The 24,542-nt window shown below is 31.6% G+C and overlaps 1 protein-coding gene and 1 long non-coding RNA gene across 4 annotated transcripts in view; one reads left to right on the forward strand and one right to left on the reverse strand.

Moving 5' to 3' along the window:
- Positions 1-24,542, forward strand: part of exp (expansion) — a 201,966-nt gene that overhangs the window by 95,792 nt on the left and 81,632 nt on the right. For all 3 annotated transcript variants that reach the window (XM_075309240.1, XM_075309238.1, XM_075309239.1), the window contains one exon: positions 20,792-20,949. In XM_075309240.1, the coding sequence (XP_075165355.1) occupies positions 20,792-20,949 (158 nt within the window). The remainder of the gene's footprint in view (positions 1-20,791; positions 20,950-24,542) is intronic.
- LOC142237815 (uncharacterized) overlaps positions 1-24,542 on the reverse strand; it is a 147,302-nt gene that overhangs the window by 42,810 nt on the left and 79,950 nt on the right. The window lies entirely within an intron of this gene.

Genomic DNA, 24,542 nt, shown 5'->3' on the forward strand with positions numbered 1-24,542 from the left:
CCAAAAAAAAACATTTTCACTACTTTTTTGGCGACCTTTTTTTGTTGGGATATCTTATCATTTCTGATACCATTGGTGATCAACTTGTTAACTATCAAATGGACCTGCCCGATTTCCTGTTTATCTTAATAAAGGGTGATACGGTCAAAATTTGGTCAAGGGAAAACGCGTGTAAATGGGTGAAATCGTTTATTTAAAAAATCAAATTAAATTTCTTTTTCAAGTTCAATTAGTATAAAATTCAGGAAAAATATTCAGTTAGGCTTTCGCTTTTCCAAATCCGAATTGCCGGGCCTCACGCTTGACACCTGCCATCAGATTTTGTACAGCCACCTTGTCCACCTTCTTTGCCACAGAAAGCCAGTTTGCCTTGAACTGCTGCTCGTCCTTAGCAGTTTTTTTTTGGTCTTCTTTAGGTTCCGCTTGACAATAGCTCAGTATTTCTCAATTGGGCGGAGCTCTGGCGTGTTGGGAGGGTTCTTGTCCTTGGAAACCACCTGCACGTTGTTGGCGGCGTACCACTCCATGGCCTTTTTACAGTAATGGCAAGATGCCAAATCCGGCCAAAACAGTACGGAACAACCGTGTTTCTGCAGGAAAGGCAGCAGACGTTTATTCAAACACTCTTTCACGTAAATTTCTTGGTTGACAGTCCCGGAAGCTATGAAAATGCTGCTTTTCAAGCCACAGGTACAGATGGCTTGCCAAACCAGATATTTCTTTGCGAACTTTCACAGTTTTATGTGCTTGAAAATATCTGCTACCATCGTCGTGTACAGCCTCCGGGATCGCGCTTTGGCCGTCGTATTTTATTTTTATCATCGTGATTTGGAGTCACTACCTTCTTGTAAGTCGATAGTCCGGCTCGTTTTTTGGCTCGATGCACGGTTGTAGACGATACACCCAGCTTATTTGCGGCATCTCGGAGAGAGAGATGCCGCAACTACCGGCAACTCTCTTTGTCGTCTTAGCGGCTTCCGGTTTTCGATTTCCCCCCGATCCAGACTTCCTGGCTGTAGACAAACGTTCCCCAAACACTTTAATTACATTTGTAACGGTTGATTTGGCAACTTTTAGCGATTTTGCCAGCTTTGCGTGCGAGTAGCTCGGATTTTCGCGATGCGCGAGCAAAATTTTGATACGCTGCTCTTCTTGCTTGGACGGCATTTTGACAACTGAAGAGTGAATTCCAAAATCAAAATAGGAGCAACATTCTACACACACACCTTCAAAATGAGGGGTCTTCAGGTTTTTTAGATGCAAAATTGAAAGAAATACGTCAAGTTTATATTGACCAAATTTTGACCGTATCACCCTTTAATAAGGGGTATAGAGCATAAGAGCTTCTGTCCAGCGGAACACATTTCCTTTTCTCCTAGTTTGTGTTGTTTTTTTTTTTTGGGTTTTAATCGAAAATTGATTATGTTCTTTCCATTTCCTTATCTAAACTGTGTATATGGGCACTACGATATAATTAAAATATATTTAAATTTAATGTGACTATTATGACAGCTTCTGTTCCGTTTCAAATTGAAAAACATAATATTTGATAAGTTAAATAGCCTTAAGTCAAAATCATTATTTCCATTAATTTTCTAAAATCAAAGTTCACAAAATTCAAGATAAACGACTCATCAAATGTCAATTTATTTGGAAACCAAAAAAAAAAGAAAACATAATTACATTTAACCACTAGATCTTATCAATTATCCAAGAATTTCAAAAAAAACATTGAAACACCTTATTCTGGGAAAATATTTAACATTGGTTACTAAAAAAACCTCATGACAAAAAACTAAAGAAACATATTTAAACGCAACATTGTTTCGAATTTAAATGTTACCAAAGCCAGTATTTAGACAACGAAATATTTATAAAATAAAGAAAACTTGTTAACCTTTATATACAAGAGAATAAAAATCAGTTAGTAGCATAAAAAACAAGGAGAGGCAAACATACCCATTTATATAAAAAAATTAAGTTAATATTCAAGTAACTATGAGAACTCTGAACATCTTTTCTAGCTTATAGTGTATTAAACCACAACCAAAAAAAATAATCAAATTTGTTGTTTTAATTTTCATTTTCATAAATTTTTGTTTATTTTCGCTCTCAAAAAAAGTGATTCTTAATAGTCTCGCTAGGTCACTTGTTAAATTGGCTTATGGCTCTAATACTTGAATATCTGCCAAAGGTGGTTGTACTCATCGAAATGGAGAAGAAACCACTTTTCATTTCATAGTGAGAGAAAAGCAAATAATGTATATTAAAGTAGGTACCAAAAAATTTCAAAAAATAAATTCCTGATTTATAGTCTTCATTCGTATTTTATTTTGAACAAAATATGTAATGAGCTTCTTTTTATTAATAATAACCCACTCTAATATTAACACCACTACCACATACATTTAAATAAAAAAACGCAACCTGCAGAACTAGTGGTTTTAGCTCAGAGAAGTCTCAGACTGGCTACAAGCCAAGACCAAACAGTAAACAAACCCCCGAAGATCTCCTCAAGTACTACATGTAAAGAAGATTCAAGCGTGAATTACTATTTAATGTCTATGAATTTCATGTTGTTTGGGCTAAGCATTTTGATTCATTGTCCATTTTTGTATGGGCATAATGTAAATGTTAGAAGCATGTTTATATACATATGAATATATGTAAATATATAAATACATGTGTAACTGTGGTTACAAAGATTAATGTGCTTTTTCGTATAAGAATAAATAATGCAAAATAATTTAGGTTTAACTTTAAATTTCTTAAAAAAAAAAACAATTGTAAAATTGACTGCAGAAATGGAATGTTTCTTTGTCGAAATGTCCTGATAGCATATTTTAATCAAATTTTATCTCAGTTTTATTTTTAAAAATTTTAATTTCTACAGACACATTCATTGAAATTTAATATCTGTCAAAAATTAAAATTTTTTCTCATATAGAAGTTTTTGCTCAAAATTTATTCCATTTTTTTGGGTATTGGTAACCCACTTTTTAATTATTCTGCAAGCTTAAGATCCTAACAGTCAAAGTTTACAATTTTTGACACCTGGTCGCGGAGGGGGACCTCCCCTTTGTCAGACTTTTTGACAATTGGACCAAAATTGACAGATTTGCTTGAAATTTTCATTGAAGGTTGGGGTTGGCATCTGTTAGACAAAGATCCGCCACTATATATTTCGATATTTGGGGGGCCTCCTCGTTGTTCGATTTTTTTTAAAGTACAGTGAAAAAACTAAAATTCTCTAAATTATCAAAGATTTACAGAGAACATGTGGTGAGGTTATGGAATTAATATGGGGTACCTGATCATTTCATATGTGGACGGGGAGGGGGACCTCCCCCTTGCCCAACTTTTTGTAACTTGGAACAAAATTATGCAATTTGCTTGAAATTTACATTGAATGTTGGGGTTGGCATCTAGACAAAATCCGCTACATTATTTTTCGATATTTGGTCGGGGAGGGGGACCACCCCTTTGCCCGATTTTTTTTTTTTTTTTTGAAAGTACAAACAAAACTAAACTCCCCCGACTGAAATTCGCTGCCTAGCTGACGCGACTAAAGTATTTTCAGTTTGCGACTTTTGTTACTTTTTCTACATTTACGACGCGTATGTGACGCTTACGACGATTACAACTTTGCGACAGTCGCAAACCTAAAAAAGTTTGATACAGACCATCTCTGATCAGGTTCCTGATTTTTTAATAGAAATAAAAGGGCATAGGGAGACATCCGCTTCTCTTAAGTACATACAGAGAAACAATTAAACTTTACCGAGTTACTTGAAATTTACAGAGGACTGGGGAGAGGTTACGATATTAATAGTTGATACATAATTTTGTGATATTTGGACGGAAGAGAGGCCGCCCTTTTAGGCTTATAATTTGCGTGACATTTTCTGGGACGTTTACAAAAGATACGCTACATCACTTTTCGATATTTTGTCGGGGAGGAGGTCCTCCTCTAATTAAATTTATACATGATTTTTAAATTAGTATATGATTTTTCGATATCTGGTTGGGGAAGGGGAAAATTGAAATAAACTTTGTCGATTTACTTCGATAGAATTTATAGGGACCATTGAGTAGTTGCGAAATTAATATAGGGTACGTGATAGTCCGATATCAGGTCGGAGTGGAGCGAAGGTGAGGAGAGGGTTCCTTTTTGTCCGTTTTTTTTTGTTTTTTTTTTTTCTTAAATTGAAAGTAGAGGGTTGTCCGTAAATGGGAACTCGGTACATAATTTTATGATTTTTGCACAGGCTTATGCCAGACTTCTTTTTAGTAAAGAACTTAAATTTACATGAAATTGGCAGCCAACGTGGAGGGTGCATCATTTTCCAACATTTTAGCAAATGTTAATGTGGTAACATTTTTTACTACTTTTGCTTTTTCCGATTTATTGGTGGGAAACAGTAATTCTTTGTATGTTATTATAATATAGTGCTTAATTTTCAGATATGTTGAGGAGAAGGATACCTTTTCTTGACAAACCACACTTAAAATTCACAAGAAATATAGAAGATTGTCCAACTACTTGAATACAGAACATTATTTAAAAAATTTGGTGGAAAGGGTACACCCTCTCCCCGACATTTTTTAAGACGAACCGTTTTACATATCAAAAAAGTCAAGTAGTCCGATTTGTTTAAAAGAAATCAAATCTTTTCGAATTTGTTTTCAGCACGAAGGATATAGTTGACTAAGTTAACGCAAAATGTTCCTCAAAATACGCTTCGGAAGGCGCAGCGAAGCGGGCCGGGTTACGCTAGTACCTTATAAAAAAAGTGAAATTTCGTTTGTCTAAAATTCCGTTCCGTAAGAAACTATTTTGCTTTGGATGTATTTATTTGTAATATAAAATGTAAAAAAAAAACTTTATTTTTAGAATTTCAACGAGTCTGATCCTTATAAAAACATGTACGTTAAATGTTTCAGTGTTACGTCCCTTAATATTACCCATTTATATACAATATTAACATAATTTAAAAATTTTTAAATATCTTTGGCATAGTTATTGCTAAAATAAAATTCAAAGATAAATATTGAGTGCAAGAAACGGGATTATCACATTTTACACGTGTCCAAGAATATAAATGTAAAAACCAGAATCAAGTTAAATATTAAAAATTATTACTGAACACATTATTTCAAGCCGCAGTTAATGCATAAATAATTTATATAAACAATACAAAATTAATTTCTTTTTACCAATTTAAGATTCCTATTGAAATTTTTAATATGTGTCAACAATGCTTATTTCTCAAATTCATAAACATACGTAAAGAACTATTAAGCGTTTTGTTTTAATATTCATATTTGGTATTATATGCAGAAAATATTAATGGTATACCATCAAAACGTACGATACAAAATATCCAGAATTGTTTCAATTTTACACAGTATGTGTCTTAAGTCTTTTGTTTTGGTTACCACTTCTACATTTTTATGGAATATAAATTATTAAAAATTCTCTGTTTTTTTTAGAGCTTGTGTATTTATAGTCAATTTTTGATATCTTCATATGGGCATGAATATGTTAAACATGAAATCTTCATTTCATTAATATCATAAACAAAACTCAATTCATCTGACCCACTGTTCTTAGGAGAATATTCCAACAGATATACAAATAAAAATTTAATGTAATGCGACGTAAAGCTTAATTGAATTTACACATATAAATGATTATTTTGGCTTTTTAAGGAGGGCTATAATCATGATGTGGCTCCATTCACACACACACGCCATCGATGGTAGGCAGGTCTTAAAAGCCCGCGCAGACATAACGCATATAAAATAACCATAAAATTGTTTTGGAGTTTCCGACCGTCTAAGCCTTAAATTAAGCAAAGCATCCCAAGAGACAGACACCACCAGCAAACATGCATAAAAAACAAGAATTAAATATTTTTTTTCTTGTAGCAAAACAAATAAATGCCAGAGTTTAAAATTTATATAAAATAAAAAAGAAAAACAAATGTTTTAAAATCCCCCGAAAAAAAAACTTATTTGACATTTTTAAAGAAATCGAAATGAGGAAAGGCAAGAAACTTGCTTGATATTAAAATCCAAGCAGTTGTAAGCAAGTTTATCTTTATATAACCACATTAATCATAAGCTACAACATCGAAACCGGATCTTACGCCAAATCTCCTAAATTTTAATTATTTAATTTAGTTTTTTTTTTTTTTTGGTTTTGTAACATCACCATAAACTAACACGAAACCAACACCAGTTCTTGTCTTGCAGTTGATTAACTTGTTCCACAAAATTCTTGAAATTATTTGAGAAAATCATTGCATGAGATTCAAAACTATCAGAAATTTGTATACAACAAAAGGTGAAATAATCATGGATTTTTCTCTGAAATAAATTTTCGATTTTATAATGGACTGTATCAGACTTTTAAATGACTTGAAACGTCGTTTATCCCCCCCTACTCGTTGATGTTAGCAACACCAAAGTTTAAACACTTGTAACGGTATTTAAGCATCATTAAATTCTTACCTAATTACCAAGTTTCGTTAAACGCGAGAATGACAGGCACCCAGTCAGGCCAGTCAATGGCCAGATAGATAGTAAGACAATATCAACATTAACAACTTGAATAGCCTTTTTAATGATTTTTTTCTTCCATGGTATACCCTCCACCATTAGATGAAGGTATGTTAAGTTTTTCTTTCTTTTTGAAAAAATCGAAATATTAAGACTTAAAAAGAAACATATTGTTGAGCATTTCGACCTTATGGTCATATTGGTGCTATAAATATATAGAGAAGCCCTATAGCAATCTCAACCCATATGCCTGATAATAACCACATCTAAGAAATATCAAAGAGCATTTCCTTAAATAGGCAAAAAAAAAATACCACCAAGTTAGTGGTTTCAATTAATATTTATTAAAAAAATAAAATAAAATAACAAATTAAATTAAATAATTAAAAAAATAACTTAACTAAAAGAAGACAATAAATTTCCAATATGAGGTGTCATTTTGCTATTTAAGAGCAAAATTAATTTTGTTTTTTTTTGTTTTTTTTTTTTTTAATGAATAAACGGATGCTTACTTCACAATAAAGAGGTAAGTATTAAAGCCATTTTCCGCCATACAGTCATCACGGCTCAGGGTGGGCCTGTCGCAAACTGTGACTTTTGCGACATACGTTTACGACGGTATAACACGTATGCCGCAAAAGTCGTAAATTGTGTATTTTTTTTTTATTTAATTTAGTTAGGCTCCCCGATAAAAGGGATGCAAAAATGCTTTATATTGTGTATATTCAAAATTCTGCTAGTTTTACATCTCTCATTCGCAACTTCAAACTATTCTTGGTTTGCGCACCCAAAAAAAGTGAACCCCTTACAACTTATTCCACTAGTAGGATAAAGTCTTCTCTAAAAAACCCAATAGCTTCAACACATCAAAGGTAGGCTATTAAGGCTATAGGACATCCATTTTGCGATTTGGTTATTTTAACTCTGTCGTATACCTTAGATCTTTTACCATAAGAATACACAAAATTTTAAATCACAAAATATTTGTGGTCACCTCTTTGAAAGATAGTTAGGTCCGGCAAATGGCTTCGTTGCTTGTGTAATACGTAGCCCCGTCTTATTGAAAGAACTCTCGATAGCGCAATCTATTCGCCATAACTTTTTGTTGATGCTGATGAGGAATGTGGTAATTCCGAAACGTGCGGTAATTCCAACCATCTTGCAGTCTAAAGAATGTTTGTCAAATAAATTTGACAAACATTATTTTCCTCTGTTTGTTAAGCTACACTTGTGGTTTAGTCAATGCATGGTTTTAAGCTGAAATCACAAAACAACAACAATGCTTAAAGAACAAAACCAACCATAACAAAACAGAACGAATGAACCACATGTTCGGCAAAAATAGGTTCCATGTCCATGTAGGTTCACATAGGATGGATGTGAATCAAAAAACTTTGTGATAGGTTAGGTTAGGTGGCAGTCTGATGTATCAGGCTCACTTAGACTATTCAGTCCATTGTGATACCACATTGGTGAACTTCTCTCTTATTACTGAGTGATGCCCGATTCCATGTTAAGCTCAATGACAAAGGACCTCCTTTTTATAGCCGAGTTCGAACGGCGTTCCACACTGCAGTGAAACCACTTAGAGAAGCTTTGAAACCCTCAGAAATGTCACCAGCATTACTGAGGTGGGATAATCCACCGCTGAAAAACTTTTTGGTGTTCGGTCGAAGCAGGAATCGAATCAACGACCTTGTGTATGCAAGGCGGGCATGCTAACAATTGCACCACGGTGTCTTTGTGATACTTTGCTAAATAAATAATTTTTATAATTTTGTATAAAAAACCGAGTTATTAAAAAGTGAAATTAAAGAAGTCCCACGTTAGGGATTACTCCGGGATAAACCGGATCGAATGAATTTTGCTCCTCCAAGAGGCTCCGGAGGTCAAATCTGGAGAATGGTTTATATGGGGGCTATATATAATTATGCACCGATATGGACCAATTCTGGCACGGTTGTTAGAGACCATATACTAACACCATGTTCCAAATTTCAACCGGATCGGATGAAATATGCTTCTCTTAGAGGCTCCGCAAGCCAAATCTCGGGATAGGTTTATATGGGGGCTATATATAATTTCGTGTTTTGATAAAATACTGTTTTCTGAAGGGAAAGAATACGGTGGAAGCAAAAACTTGGCTTGATAATGAGTTTCCGGACTCTGCCCCAGGGAAATCAACAATAATTGATTGGTATGCAAAATTCAAGCGTGGTGAAATGAGCATGGAGGACGGTGAACCCAGAGGACGCCCGAAAAAGATGGTTACCGACGAAAACATAAAAAAATCCACAAAATGATTTTGAATGACCGTAAAATGAAGTTGATCGAGATAGCAGAGGCCTTAAAGATATCAAAGGAACGTGTTGGTCATATCATTCATCAATATTTGGATATGCGGAAGCTCTGTGCAAAATGGGTGCCGCGCGAGCTCACATTTGACCAAAAAAACAACAACGTGTTGATGATTCTGAGCGGTGTTTGCAGCTGTTAACTCGTAATACACCCGAGTTTTTCCGTCGATATGTGACAATGGATGAAACATGGCTCAATCACTACACTCCTGAGTCCAATAGACAGTCGGCTGAGTGGACAACGACCGGTGAACCGTCTCCGAAGCGTGGAAAGGCTCAAAAGTCCGCTGGCAAAGTAATGGCCTCTGTTTTTTTGGGATTCGCATGGAATAATTTTTATCGATTATCTTGAGAAGGGAAAAAGCATCAAGAGTGACTATTATATGGCGTTATTGGAGCGTTTGAAGGTTGAAATCGCGGCAAAACGACCCCATATGAAGAAGAAAAAAGTGTTGTTCCACCAAGCCAACGCACCGTGCCACAAATCATTGAGAACGATGGCAAAAATTCATGAATTGGGCTTCGAACTGCTTCCCCACCCACTGTATTTTCTAGATCTGGCCCCCAGCGAATTTGGCTGCAATGAAGAGGTGATCGCCGAAACTGAGGCCTATTTTGAGACAAAACCGAAGGAGTACTACCAAAATGGTATCAAAAAATTGGAAGGTCGATATAATCGTTGTATCGCTCTTGAAGGGAACTATGCTGAATAATAAAAATGAATTTTGACAAAAAAATGTGTTTTTCTTTGTTAGACCGGGGACTTATCAGCCAACCTGTTATATAATCATGGACCAATTTTTGCATGGTTATTAGAGACCATATATCAAATTTCAGCCGGATCGGATGAAATTCGCTTCTCTTTGAGGCTCCGCAAGCCAAATCTGGGAATCGGTCTATATGGGGGCTATATATAATTATGGACCGATGCGGACCAATTTTTGCATGGTTGTTAGAGACCCTATACCAACACCATGTACAGTCGACTCCGCTTTAGCGCAATGCGCTTTACTGAAAAACCTCGGATAACTGAAATCGATCGCATTCCCCAGTTGTTTTTTTGTCCATTTCATTTAAATTACTCCGCTTTAGTGAAACTCCGCTTAACTGAAAAAATCGGATTACTGAAAAGTTTTTTGTGTTCAAATGAGTTTCGTCACATTAGTATGACTTCGCTTTACTGAAAATGCCACATTCTCGCTATTGAGAGAGAGTACATTTTCTTCTCCGTATTGAGAACGCTTTATTTCAAGTGAAGATGGCACTTTCAAAACAGTTTAAATCACTCTGTAAATAAAATCAACTGAAAGGTAAAATTGTAGATGGGACACACACGGAATCAAACACCTTGTTTTTATTATTTTATGTACATAGCATTGGTCATAAGTTCGGTTAACTGAAATTGAGTGGATTTTTTTCCAGTTATACGGAGTCCGCTTTACTGAAACTTTTTCAGTTATCCGAAGTTCGCATTACTGGAAATTTTTTTCAGTTATCCGTAGTCCGCTTTAGCAAAAACTTCGGATAACTGAAATTAAATGGCTGCATTTTTAACGTTTCAGTAAAGCGGAGTCGACTGTACCAAATTTCAGCCGGATCGGATGAAATTTGCTTCTCTTAGAGGCCTCGCAATCCAAATTTGGGGGTCCGTTTATATGGGGGCTATACGTAAAAGTAGACCGATATGGCTTATTTGCAATACCATCCGACCTACATCAATAACAACCACTGGTGCCAAGTTTCAAGTCGATAGCTTGTTTCGTTCGGAAGTTAGCGTGATTTCAACAGACGGACGGACATGCTCAGATGGACTCAGAATTTCACCACGACCCAGAATATATATACTTTATTGGGTTTTAGATCAATATTTCGATGTGTTTCAAACGGAATGACAACGTTAATATACCCCCCATCCTATGATGGAGGGTATAAAAATAAGTGTAAAATGAAATATTTTTAAAACACTGATAAAAACTTTTCCATTAAATAAACAATAATCTTAAATAAATAATTATTTTACAACACTAGTCAAATGAATCAAATCACCCGTATGTTTCTAGTAGAACAGCCAAGTTTAATTTAGAAGCAAATTTGAGTAACACAATTTTTTTTAAATTTTTATTATAATTATGAATAAAATTTCTATCGGGTATTTAAAATTCGACCAATGCCCTCTTAGAGGTAATTTTGTACCTGTTTAGTTTACATTTATTTTTTTTTTTGTTTTTTGCTGAACATTTACAACTACAGGAAAAACTAAACGTCATTTTGTTAAATAGAAACGTTAACGCAATTTTTAAAACAATTATATTGTTAAACACAGACATCCGTTTTTTTACACAAAACTTTAGACTACAACAAAAATTACACAAAAAACAACAACAATAACTCTAGAAATAAAAATACGACATCGTCATCGATGTCTTTGTCCTAATCTAGACAAAGACGACAATTACATGTAATGCTTGATAGAATGATGTGGCGTTAAGCACGTTTAGTGCTATGTTTTTCGCGATTTCATAGTTAATCCAAAAAAAAAAAACACACAAAACAAACAACAAATAAACTATTTAACACTTCTCTGGTGTTATCTTTTTACAAAAGACAAAAAATAAAAAAAACGGAAAATTTACAATTTATTAGACACAAATACAAACAAACGACTGGATAAACATCGCTATAAACGAAAATAAAAGTAAAAAATATATCAAGAAGGAACATTCGCCTAGTCAGTCATTTTAGTCATTTCGTTAGGCTAAGCTTCTAAGTCCGACTGAAAGACAGACAGCCAGTCACTCAGCCATTCAGTTACTCAGTCATTGATTCATATACTTTTATTTTCATTTGGCAATTTTCCAAACACATCGAAAATGTTGTTGAACTTTTAAAGTCACGATTTTTATGACTTGTAGCAGCACATGAGTTTTTTTTTTAACATTACGATTCTTCTTTTTATTGCGATTTTTTCTCTATACATTCTTCTTCAACCAACAGTACCTCTGAGGCGCACGCTTTATCTTTGACTGGGGCAGATGCGCCTCTTGTGCCAATAAATGTTATACGCTTTAGAAGTTGTAACAAACAGCCTAAGCTAAAATGGCACCATCAAAGATTTAATGGCAAGACGAGCAAAACGACAAAATTTTGACATTTATTACTTGTGCTGAGATTTGTTAAAAAAAATCATTGTGTAACATTTGTTAATTTTCGATTTATTTCTACTATGTTTATACTACGAACCCTCTCCCTTCTAGGAGCATGCTGTGTTCTTTTATTAACGATTTTAGTATTTTTTGTATCATTATAACACGCAATGCCATGCCAGATTTATGTGACATTATAAGAGGTAATCGAATTATTATCATTGTTGGTTTTGTTATAAAAATTTACAAAAAATTTCATTGGAATTATTATTGATTTTTTTTAAAATTATGAGTTTTTTTTTTAAATAAATTCTTCATTAAGAAACCATTGTATGACGGCCCCTATGGGATCTATATGAAGTGTAACTTATGAAGGTGTTTGTGTCTTAAGTCTTTCGTTTGCTAGTTACTCCATGAGAATAAACTAGTCGTTACATGAAATTGTTTCAAATCAAATCCTATGATTAATTCTCAAGCAACAAGTTTCTTGCAGAATACGTGATAATTTGTTTTGACCTTTTTGGGTTTGTATATTAATCTAATGTTCATAAATCAAAGTATAAAAACAAAATCAAAATGAATTACTCCTGTCAGTGTGATCTATTATAATTTTAGTATTCATAGAGAAAAATAAAACAAGTTAGACAATTAGCAAAAATATAACAAGACATAACAACTTACCACTGTCCCTATAAATTTTGTAATTTTAAATCGACAATTCCGATTAAAAATACATCATAATTTGAATGTTATAGAAATACTGATTTTTCATCCAAAATAGAATTAACATAAACCAGTAAACGTGTGAAAAATTTGATATTACAACAGTTTTCCGTAGTGGCCACCGAGATGTTGTGATTTAATACCTTGCAACTTCTTCCTTTGCCCCATGAGTATTATAAGATATACGCCAACAGGCCATATCTTATAATACTCTAGACCACAAAGGTATACTTTGAGAGGCTATCAGGAATATAGGACTTCCACATTACGATTTGTTTATCCAAAATTTCATGAAAAGAACGTGGTTGATATTCCTTTTCATTATTAAAAATTACGAAATTACTACTTCTAAAAAAATGGTGACCAAATTAAGAGTTCGTTCTTACACTCAACAAAAATTTACTTGGATACATAGATTTTGACCTTCCTTTAAGGATTTTGGTATTGATTCCGAACCAAATATATATAAGGACAGAACTATATAGTTTTAAATCTAGGCTCTATAATATTAAAATTATAATACGGATCTTATTTATAGAATTTTTATTCCCTTTTTGTGAGATATTAGCACATCTACTCATATGTAAATATAAGTCAGTTATAAATCGAGATTATACAGATAATTCAATATAAACAAGTATATACGGCCGTAAATTCGGCAAGGTCGAATCTTATGTACTCTCCGCCATGGATTGCATAGAAACTTCTACTAAAGACTGTCATCCACTATTACTTGGGTTGCGGTAACACTTGCCGATGGCAAGGTATCTTAAACTTCTTAACACCGTCTTCTCAATTGTAATTTAGTCCATACGGGGTATATATTAAACAAAAACAAGGCGATTACATACGTATATAATTCAGTTTGACAAAATTTTCTATAGAAATAAAATTTTGACAAAATTTTCTATAGAAATAAATTTTTGGCAAAATTTTCTATAGAAATAAAATTTTGACAAAATTTTCTATAGTAATAAAATTTTGACAAAATTTTCTATAGAAATAAAATTTTGACAAAATTTTCTATAGAAATAAAATTTTGACAAAATTTTCTATAGTAATAAAATTTTGACAAAATTTTCTATAGAAATAAAATTTTGACAAAATTTTCTGTAGAATAAAATCTTGACAACATTTTCTATAAAAATAAAATGTTGACAAAATTTCCTATAGTAATAAAATTTTGACAAAATTTTCTATAGAAATAAAATTTTGGTAGATTATTTTTGGGGACCGGCAATATATAACTATAGACCGATATGGACAAATTTTGGCATGGTTGCACCCAAAGAAAGAATATGATCACTTCAAACATGTTTTAAGAGCAAAATGTTATTTTTGGGTGGTGACCATGTAACATAGTTTTCGCAACCATGTTATTTTCTCGGAAATCATGTATCTGATTTCGGCAAACAGTTTATATTTGACGACAAAATAACATTTTATTGACAAACATGTTACATAGTCACCATACAAAAATAACATTTTGCTCTTGAAACATGTTTGAGGTGATCATATTCCTTCTCTGATTGTGTTAGCGGATATATACTAGCGCAATGTACCAAATTTCACAGCGCACCACATTTCAAACGGATCGGATGAATTTTGCTCCTCCAAGAGCTCCGGAGGTCAACTCTGGGGATCTATTTAAATGCGGGTTATATATAATTAAGACCGGTATGGACCAATCTTTGCATGTTTGTGAATTTTGCTCTTCCAAGGGGCTCCGGAGTTCAAATCTGGGGATCGTTTTATATGGGGCCTACATATAATTATGGGCCGATATGGACCAATTTTTGCATAGTTCTTAGAGACGATATACTTACACCATGTACTAAATTTCAGCCGGATCGGATGAAATTTGCTTCTCTTAGAGGCTCCACAAGCCAAATCTGCGGATCGGTTTATATGGGGCCTATATATAATTATGGACCGATGTGGTTTGCATGATTGTTAGAGACGATATACTAACACCATGTACCAAATTTCAGCCCAATCGGATGAGTTTTGCTCCTCCAAGAGGCTCCTCAAGCCAAATCTGAGCGCCGGTTTATATGGGGGCTATGCGTAAAAGTGGTCCGATATGGTGGTCCATTTTCAATACAATCTGACCTACATCAATAACAACTACTTGTGCCAAGTATGAAGTCGACAGCTTGTTTCCTTCGGAAGTTAACGTGATTTCAACAGACGGGCAAACGGACATGCTTAGATGGACTCAGAATTTCACCACGACCTAGAATATATATGGGGTCTTAAAGCTTCTCTCTATTTCTCTAAGGCGGATGCAAGGCAGACATGCTAACCATTGCACCACGGTTGCTCCGGTGCCCTACATTTACAGAATAAAATGTCTAAAGCAAAGACTATGAACTTTCTTTTAAATAAAATTTCATTATTTTTAAGAAAATTGTCCCTACTATTGTGTAAAAAATTAAAATGTCAATTAGGGTAAAAAATTAAATTTATTAACTCATGAACATTTAAACCATTCATTTTTACTATTTTCAGGAATCGTACGCAAAATCTCTTCTGTTTAAGCTCATATTGAACTTTTGTGTACGGTCATTGAGTTTTATACACTGAAAAAAATCATTGTCGTGAGGTCAAAGATTTCATGTCTTTAAAATACGAATGCAAATTTTGCTTAGCATAGAAGACGCATTTCTCTACTATAAAGTTTTTTCCTTGTCCAAAAGTCGATAAACTTTTCAATGAAGTCGTATTGTCCTTATAATTAAGTGATTTTACTTACAAAAAGGTTATCATAACATGAAAGAAAAAACTTTTGGGCTAAGGTCAACTTGATTTTAATAATTCAGAAAAACTCTTTAAAATTAATGAAATTGTCTTTAAATTTGTTGTCTTTTTGCATCTTGACTACAAAGCAAAAAATCGTTCAAATATAGGACATGTATTTCAACTCTTTATTTTAAAGACGTTTTTTACTTGAAACATAGCATAATTTCTACCGGAACTCGAGTCTTAATTTGGAAAATAAAGTTGTCGTTAATTCGTTTTTAAATAAAAAATTTTAATAGCATATGAAGGAAAATTAAAATTTGCTTCCTAGAACCAAGTACACAAAACCCAAATTTAAAAGAAAATTGTGTCTTAAAAGTATCCTTTGGCTCGGAATCAATACCAAAATTTTTAAAGCAAAGACAAAATCTTTGGAACCGGGCATGCTTTTTTCAGTGTACCCACGTTTACTCATAAAATTTTTGAGATACATTTGTGATAAGGAAATTTTAATTGGTTTAATATATTTTTATTTTTAATAAATGTTCTTTAATTTGACAAAAAAAATATAAACGTATTTTTGTTAACATAAACCAACATTTTCTTTTTGCGTATCATGTATGAGCTTAACATGGAATCGGGCAGTGATAAGGGAGAAGTTCACCACTGTGGTATCACAATGGACTGAATAGTATAAGTGAGCCTGATTCATCGGGCTGCTACCTAACCTAAAGATCTGATGTTATTGAGATTGATACGAATGTGAAAAAGACGTCCACCAGGAGTAGAACAATTCGTTTTTTCTATCAAATTATATTTTTGTATCTCTGAATTGAATTTTGATGACCTTCTACGTATTCCTTATTGATCATTTTAATTAAGGTTTATAAATAAGCTTTTACAATGTATTTCAATGTGCAAATAAAAACTAAATAATCCATCTGTTTCAAAATATGTAAATGCTATCCATGCCATTTGTCACATCTTACAAAATCCTTTCCAAAAAATACTTGACTCATGACATGCAAAAACAAAAATTACATTAGTTAACATCACGTTTGACAAACTTGTAAATATATTTACTCACAATGAAAATCGTTTGTATACAATAAGTTCATCATGTTAAACATAATTTCAATTTTATTTCAACTTTCATTATCATTCTTCAAAAACAATAAGGAAAACAAAACAAGAAAATCCCTCAACAGTTACTGATTTTGCTTTTTCACCGTTAACAATATCACCAAATACTTTTTAGCATGTTAATCATGTCCAATGGTTTGAGGTATTCCCCTTGATGTGAATTGTAAAAAAAAAAACAACATTACTGGATTTGCGGCTAAAATACAAACCAACCATATTACGAACGAAATAAAAATCTCTGTTGGTGACTATGGCAAGATACAACAAACAACAAACAACAAAAATTCACAAAAATTCAAAAAACTCACAGTAAAGCAGATCATTAGTCTCAAAATCTGCCAAGTGAACGGCCTTGCTAAAATGTAACAAAAAACCAAACAAAAACACAAAACCAAAATGGTACTACTATTGTAGACTTTTACTATTATTATGCACAAATATTATATTCATTTGCCAAAAAAAAAACGTACACCACAAACTTTTTGAGGGTTTCTTTTGTTTATGCTTTAGTTTAATGTATTTGATTATTTCAATTTTTTTCTCTGCTTTGTAAAATAAATAGAAGCTGTTTCTGTACATTTTCTTTTGGATTTCTGTATAAAAATCTAAGACATAAAATTGTTATAGTTTAAATGATAGCTTTAAGGCTAAATGCAAATTGTATACAAATCCCCTTAAGTGAAAAAATCTACCAAATTGTGTTAACACGATGGCAAGCATGGCGAAATTATAGTCCAAACTGAAATGCATTAAATGTTACGTCATTAGTTGTATAGCACGAAAAATTTGCTTTTTTATTCCCTTCAAAAAATTGTGTTTTTTCTTTACAGTAGGGATTATACATTGAATTGAAAGTCCCGAAAATACATATTTCTTAAGAAAAAAAGTTAACATAGATTTAGTAAATGTATGTCGATTTTACTGATGCGAAATATTATTCGTTAGGATAGACATAGTGGCGAGCATTCACTTTGTGATATCAAACAAAAGACTCAAGACACAAACTTGAAAGTAGGTAGTAAACTGCGTAATGCTTTTGTTAGATGTGTGAATGTCTGTTTTGGCTTATTTTATGTTTAGACATATGGCATGCTATAAAACGGAAGTGAATGAAAACATAGTGACAAATATTTCCTGTATCATAGGGATATAACACATTTTTTCAGCTTATTTCAAACTAAATGGATTAAACAATGAATGGATTTTCATTTCAAGCTCGATTTATGGATTAGAAAAAAATAACATACGTAATACACAAGGGATATAACAAAAATATTTTTATTAAACAAAAAATGTCCTTATGATTTTTTTATGAATATCAAATTTTTGTAAAATCAAAATGTAGCGAAGTACTGTTAGGATAAAGGGATAAAAATAGATGGTCAACGATTGGCATTCAGGCAATTGAACACTCGCGATGAAGCTTTTCATAAGATCTCATGAGGAAGCTGTCCACTCAATATGTGCTGCGTTTGCTCAAATCTTATATTTAATAAATTTTATAACAATTTAAATAACAATTTCCATGCGTTGCATTCTTTCAAGCTTCTGGTCTATATTTAGCAATTTTCCAATTTACGTGATTTATTGCTGATCTATAAATTTCCCACATATTCAAAAAGTTAAATTGAACTTTAAACGTACTTTTCATACATGAATTCCTTTGGTAAACTGTTTATAAATTATTTTGAATACGGGCATTATTATCTATAAATTTAAATTTCCTCTAAAATGAGATGCCAAATTTTTTTATACCCTCCACCATAGGATGGGGGGGTATATTAACTTTGTCATTCCGTTTGTAACAAATCGAAATATTGCTCTAAGACCCCATAAAGTATATATATTCTGGATCGTGGTGAAATTATGTCCGTCCGTCTGTTGAAATCACGCTAACTTCCAAACAAGCGAACGACTTGAAAGTTGGCACAAGCAGTTGTCATTGATGTAGGTCAGATGGTATTGAAAATGGGCCATATCGGATCACTTCATATACAGCCCCCATATAAACCGACGCTCATATTTGGCTTGCGGAGCTTCTTGGAGGAGCAAAACTCATCCGATCCGGTTGAAATTTGGTACATGGTGCTAGTATATGGTCTTTAACAAGCATGCAAAAATTGGTCCATATCGGTCTATAATTGTATATAGCCCCCATATAAACCGATCCCCAGATTTGGCTTGCGGAGCCTCCAGGAGAAACAAATTTCATCCGATTCGTCTGGAAGTTGGTACATGGTGTTAGTATATGGTCTCTAACAACCATGCAAAAATTGGTTCGTATCGGTCTATAATTATATATAGCCCCCATATAAACCGATCCCCAGATTTGTCCTCCGGAGCCGCTTGGAGGAGCAAAATTCATCCGATCCTGGTGAAATTTGGAACGTGGAGTTAGTATATGGCCGCTAATACTTATGCCAAATTGGTCCATATCGGTCTATAGTTATATATAGCCGATCCCCAATCACACAAAAATTGGTCCATATCGGTTCATAATCATGGTTGCCACTCGAGCCGAAAATAATAATATTATTATTCCTATAAAAAATTTTGTCAAAATTTTATTTATATATAACATTTTGTCAACATTTTATTCCTATAGAAAATTTTGTCAAATTTTATTTCTATAGAAAATTTTATCAAATTTTTATTTCTATAGAAAATTTTGTCAAAATTTTATTCCTATAGGAACTTTTGTCACAATTTTATTCCTATAGAAAATTTTGTCAAATTTTATTTCTATAGAAAATTTTGTCAAATTTTATTTCTATAGAAAATTTTGTCAAATTTTATTTCTATAGAAAATTTTGTCAAAATTTATTTCTATAAAAAATTTTGTTAAAATTTTAATTCTATAGAAAATTTTGTCAAAATTTTATTCCTATAGAAAATTTTGTCAAATTTTATTTCTATAGAAATTTTGTCAAAATTTTTTTTCTATAGAAAATTTTGTCAAAATTTTATTTTTTCCCTTCAGAAAACAGTATTTTATCAAAACACGAAATTTCTTTTTTTCATTTTTTTTACAATAACAAAAGTTGCTTCACAAAATACGCTCTATCTCACAAACTAACTGACTTACAGACGTCAAATTTTGACACGAATCATTTGAAGGTTGGTACTATATAAAAATAATATGCATTTAATACTAGCGACGCCATCTATGTGTCAGACCGGGGACTTATCAGCCAACTTGTTATTATTATTTCTATAGAAAATTTTGTCAAAATTTTATTTATATATCAAATTTTTTCAACATTTTATTCCTATAGAAAATTTTGTCAAATTTTATTTCTATAAAAAATTTTGTCAAAATTTTAATTCTATAGAAAATTTTGTCAAAATTTTATTCCTATAGAAAATTTTGTCAAATTTTATTTCTATAGAAAATTTTGTCAAAATTTTATTTCTATAGAAAATTTTGTCTAAATTTTACTTCTATAGAAAATGTTTTCAAAATTTTATTTTATCAAAATGTTATTTTGTCTAAATTTTATTTTTATATAAACTTTTGTCAAACTTAATTATATACGTACTTAATCGGCCTTTTTGAGTTTAATATATACCACTATGGACTGCCTTGCAATTTAGAAGACGATGTTAGGAAGTTTTAAGATACTTAGCAACCGGCAAGTGTTACCGCAATCCAAGTAATTTGATTGTGGATGACAGTCTTCAGTAGAAGTTTCTACGCAATCCATGGTGGAGGGTACATAAGCTTCGGCCTGGCCTAACTTACGGTCGTATATACTTGTTTTCATATAGCCTACGTTAAACCGATTTCTTGATTTTACTAATTTCTATAATCCAAATCAAATATATAAATGAAATGAAATTTATTTAGTTTTCTTTTTATTAATAATATTTCAACAAATTTTTTAAGTAAAAATATGTGTCCAAATATTACGAACACAAAAAATAATGTGGACTATATAAATGACAACACCGCAATTTATCTGGTAACCCCCTCTAATATTTTTTAATTAATTAAATTTATTTAAAATTATTAAAATTAGTTTTAAAGTAAATAATACATATATACATGAAAAATTAAATTCCTCTATTAAATACCCATGTTTTATATGTTATTAATTTTTGTCATCTTTTTTTTTGCAGGAACACATTCAAGAAGTTCTTGACAAATGGACCCAAATCGACGATGAAATTTGGGCTAAAGTAATTGTCTTTGAACGTAATCGTCGCGTGGCCAAAGCATATGCACGAGCACCAGTATTAACGATAAATGGCTCAGATGATGGCTTCGATGGCATGCGGTAAGTTCATACATCCCTCTTTCTGCTCTTAGTCTTATTATATGCCTACATTATTAAATGGCATTCACTTAACATCGCATAATACAAAGGCCAAACATCATCAACGTTTGTTTAAGGTCTTGGACATGTAATTTCATTAAGAGTATCTCTCTCTATCTCTTTGCTAATGATTAAATGGCAATATCATCAGCTTCCGAAATAATGATTTTATAGTAAAGAATTCAGCTATTAATTGATGGCTAACCAGACCCGCAACCCCATTGGTGGGTTGTTTGTTTTTGAATGTGTTTTAATGGCATTTAATGTCAGCATTCACAGTTTATAGGTAGCTTTAACTACCTTAATTTGCCTCTTTTACTATATTTACCCTTGACCTAGAAGTGTAGATATTTTATTGCTGCCACTGTTGTTGTTTTCGGTTAAATATGACCAATTTTTTGTATGCTCACACACAAAAACAAACCAAATCAAAGATAATAAAGTTAAAGCTAATGTTAATGTTAACGCAAAAGTGAATATCATCTCCCCTCATCATCACTGTCATATTCATTATTAGCATACGTAAACATCATTATTGGTAAATATGACATGCCGATAGTGTGGACGATAACGATGCAACTCACCACCATAATGGAAAGATAATAATGGCGATAGGCATCAATATCATATAGTTTTTTAATACCCTACATCATACATTGGAGAATCAGAATTTTATTTCTATAGGAAATTTTGTCCAAATTTAATTTCTAAAGGAAATTTTGTCCAATTTCACTTCTATAAGAAATTTTGTCTATATTTCATTTCTATAGGAAATTTTGTTAAAATTTCATTTCTATAGGAAATTTTGTTAAAATTTCATTTCTAAAGGAAATTTTGTTAAAATTTCATTTCTAAAAGAATTTTTATTAAAATTTCATTTCTATAAATAATCTGGCTGGGATAGATAACTCAATTTTGGGCCCTTTATGCTAACTTCTTAGGGAGAAAACATATGGAATTTTTTCTCTTACAAATTGAATCATCTTTACTGCCACTGGGCATCTAACCCAGCCAGTTCTCCCGAACTGAAACATGTACAGTCTAGACGTGTATAGATTTGTATCTGACGTTTTCTTTTCAATGACTCTATTGATCAAGTTCCTTAATCTAATTTGTCCATAAAGCTCGAATAATAATTAATTGTAAATTAAAAATGTCATGCATTTGGACGTTAATCGCCTGTTTCAGTATCAGGCTAACATGAAAAATAAAAATTACATTTCAATACGAAATTTTTTCACAATTTCATTTCTAAGGAAATTTTGTCAAAATTTCATTTCTATAGGAAATTTTATTAAAATTTAATTTCTATAGGAAATTTTGTCAAAATTTCATTTCTGTAGGAAAATTTGTTAAAATTTTATTTCTATGGGAAATTTTGTTAAATTTTCATTTCTATAGTAAAAAATCATTTCTATAAGAAATTTTGTCAAAATTTCATTTCTGTTGGAAATTTTGTTAAAATTTCATTTCTATAGGAAATTTTGTAAAAAATTTCATTTCTATAGGAAATTGTGTCAAAATTTCATTTCTATTGGAAACTTTGTCAAAATTCCATTTCTCTAGGGGACTTTGACAGAATTACATTTCTATAGTAATCTTTGTCAAATTTTAATTTCGAAAAAAAAATTATTAAAATTTAATTTCTATCGGAAACTTTGTCAAAATTCCATTTCTCTAAGAAATTTTGTCAAAATTTCATTTCGAAAGGAATTTGGCCAATATTTCATTTCAGGGGAAATTTTTTTCAATAGAAATTTTTTTCAATAGAAATTTTTTTCTATAGGAAATATTATTAAAATTTCATTTCTATAGAAAATTTTGTTAAAATTTCATACGTATAGGAAATTTTGTTAAAATTTGATTTCTATGCGAAATTTTGTCACAATTTTATTTCTGTAGGAAATTTTAACAACATTTCATTTCTATAGGAAATTTTGTTAAAATTTCATTTCTACAGGAAATTTCTTCAAAATTTCAGATCTGTAGGAAATTTTCTCAAAATTTGGTTTTTATAGGATATTTTGTCAAAATTTCATTTTAACAGGAAAACATTCAAAAATTGCATCTCTGTATTCAATATTCTTTTGTAAATAAAGGAATCATTTCGAAAGGAAATTTTGCCAATATTTCATTTCAGGGGAAATTTTTTTCTATAGGAAATATTATTAAAATTTCATTTCTATAGAAAATTTTGTTAAAATTTCATTCGTATAGGAGATTTTGTTAAAATTTGATTTCTATGCGAAATTTTGCCAAACTTTTATTACTGTAGGAAATTTTAACAATATTTAATTTCTATAGGAAATTTTGTTAAAATTTCATTTCTATGGGAAATTATTTCAAAATTTCAGTTCTGTAGGAAATTTTCTCAAAATTTCATTTTTATAGGATATTTTGCCAAAATTGTATTTTAATAGGAAAATATTCAAAAGCTTTATCTCCATATTCAATATGTAAATAAACCAAAACAGCATTGCAATTTTTTCTTAGCATAGGGCACAACCAATTCGGTTACCCCTCAGTAACACATGTCTTACCTGTCTTCTTCAGATTTTTATTAAAATGCTTAAAACATTTAATCACTCTGTCAGATATATGCGAATGATGGTAGTGGCACTTTGGGTTAGTAGTCTTATAGAATAGAAACCCCCACTCTGTACAGACAATTTAAAACTGTATAATCGCTGCAATCAAAGACAAATTGTTAACAAATTTATTATTATCTTGTGTATAATAAACCATCATAACGACAGTCAAAAAAAAACTACAATACATATAAACCATGAAACAACATACAAAACAATTTTATTTATTCAAAAGCATCTGTCTTTTATTTTGTAGATTTCTTTATGTTTTTATGTGTGGTGTTTATCTCTGAAACTATGTGAGAATTCTTAAAGCAGAAGGTCATCGAAATTTGAAGAAAACAAAAAATATAAAAAGAAAAATTCTTCTTAGCGGTTTTTAATACACGGTCAATGGCCTTTCCCACAACTTAAAACTTAATAATAAAAAAAAAATCAATACATATTAAACGGAATTTCTCCTATTCATAAAATCATTATATCATAATTTTTTATTTTGGACAATTTTTTGCCCGCTGACCTACAAAAGAAAGAATCTCATAAATTAACAATTAGTGGTATGTTATTGCTTTAACATTTTTTCTTATTTTCTTTACATATTGCTGACCCATAAAACTGTTTTGATTTCATAATATAGGGGAATTCCATATGGTTTATTGATTCATAATAGTTTTTGTTTTTTACACCTGTGTTTTTTGTAACTCAAATAGAAAACCTCTCAAGAAAATCAGTTTACAAAATATTGAAAGTATTAAAATTTTAAGAATGAATTTGTAAATCTTGGGAGCAAAAATGTGTAACATTATCTAACCTTGGCTTTTGATAATTGTTTTCACCAACAAGAAATATATTTTAACATTATGCTTCGGTCGTATCACATTTATAAGCTTTTGTTATAAAAAAGGTATTTACCATTGTCCTATTTAAGTATATGTATTATGAGGTAACTACCATATATTTAGTTTT

The sequence above is a fragment of the Haematobia irritans genome, chromosome 5 (assembly GCF_050003625.1).
Source record: "Haematobia irritans isolate KBUSLIRL chromosome 5, ASM5000362v1, whole genome shotgun sequence".
Taxonomy (NCBI): domain Eukaryota; kingdom Metazoa; phylum Arthropoda; class Insecta; order Diptera; family Muscidae; genus Haematobia; species Haematobia irritans.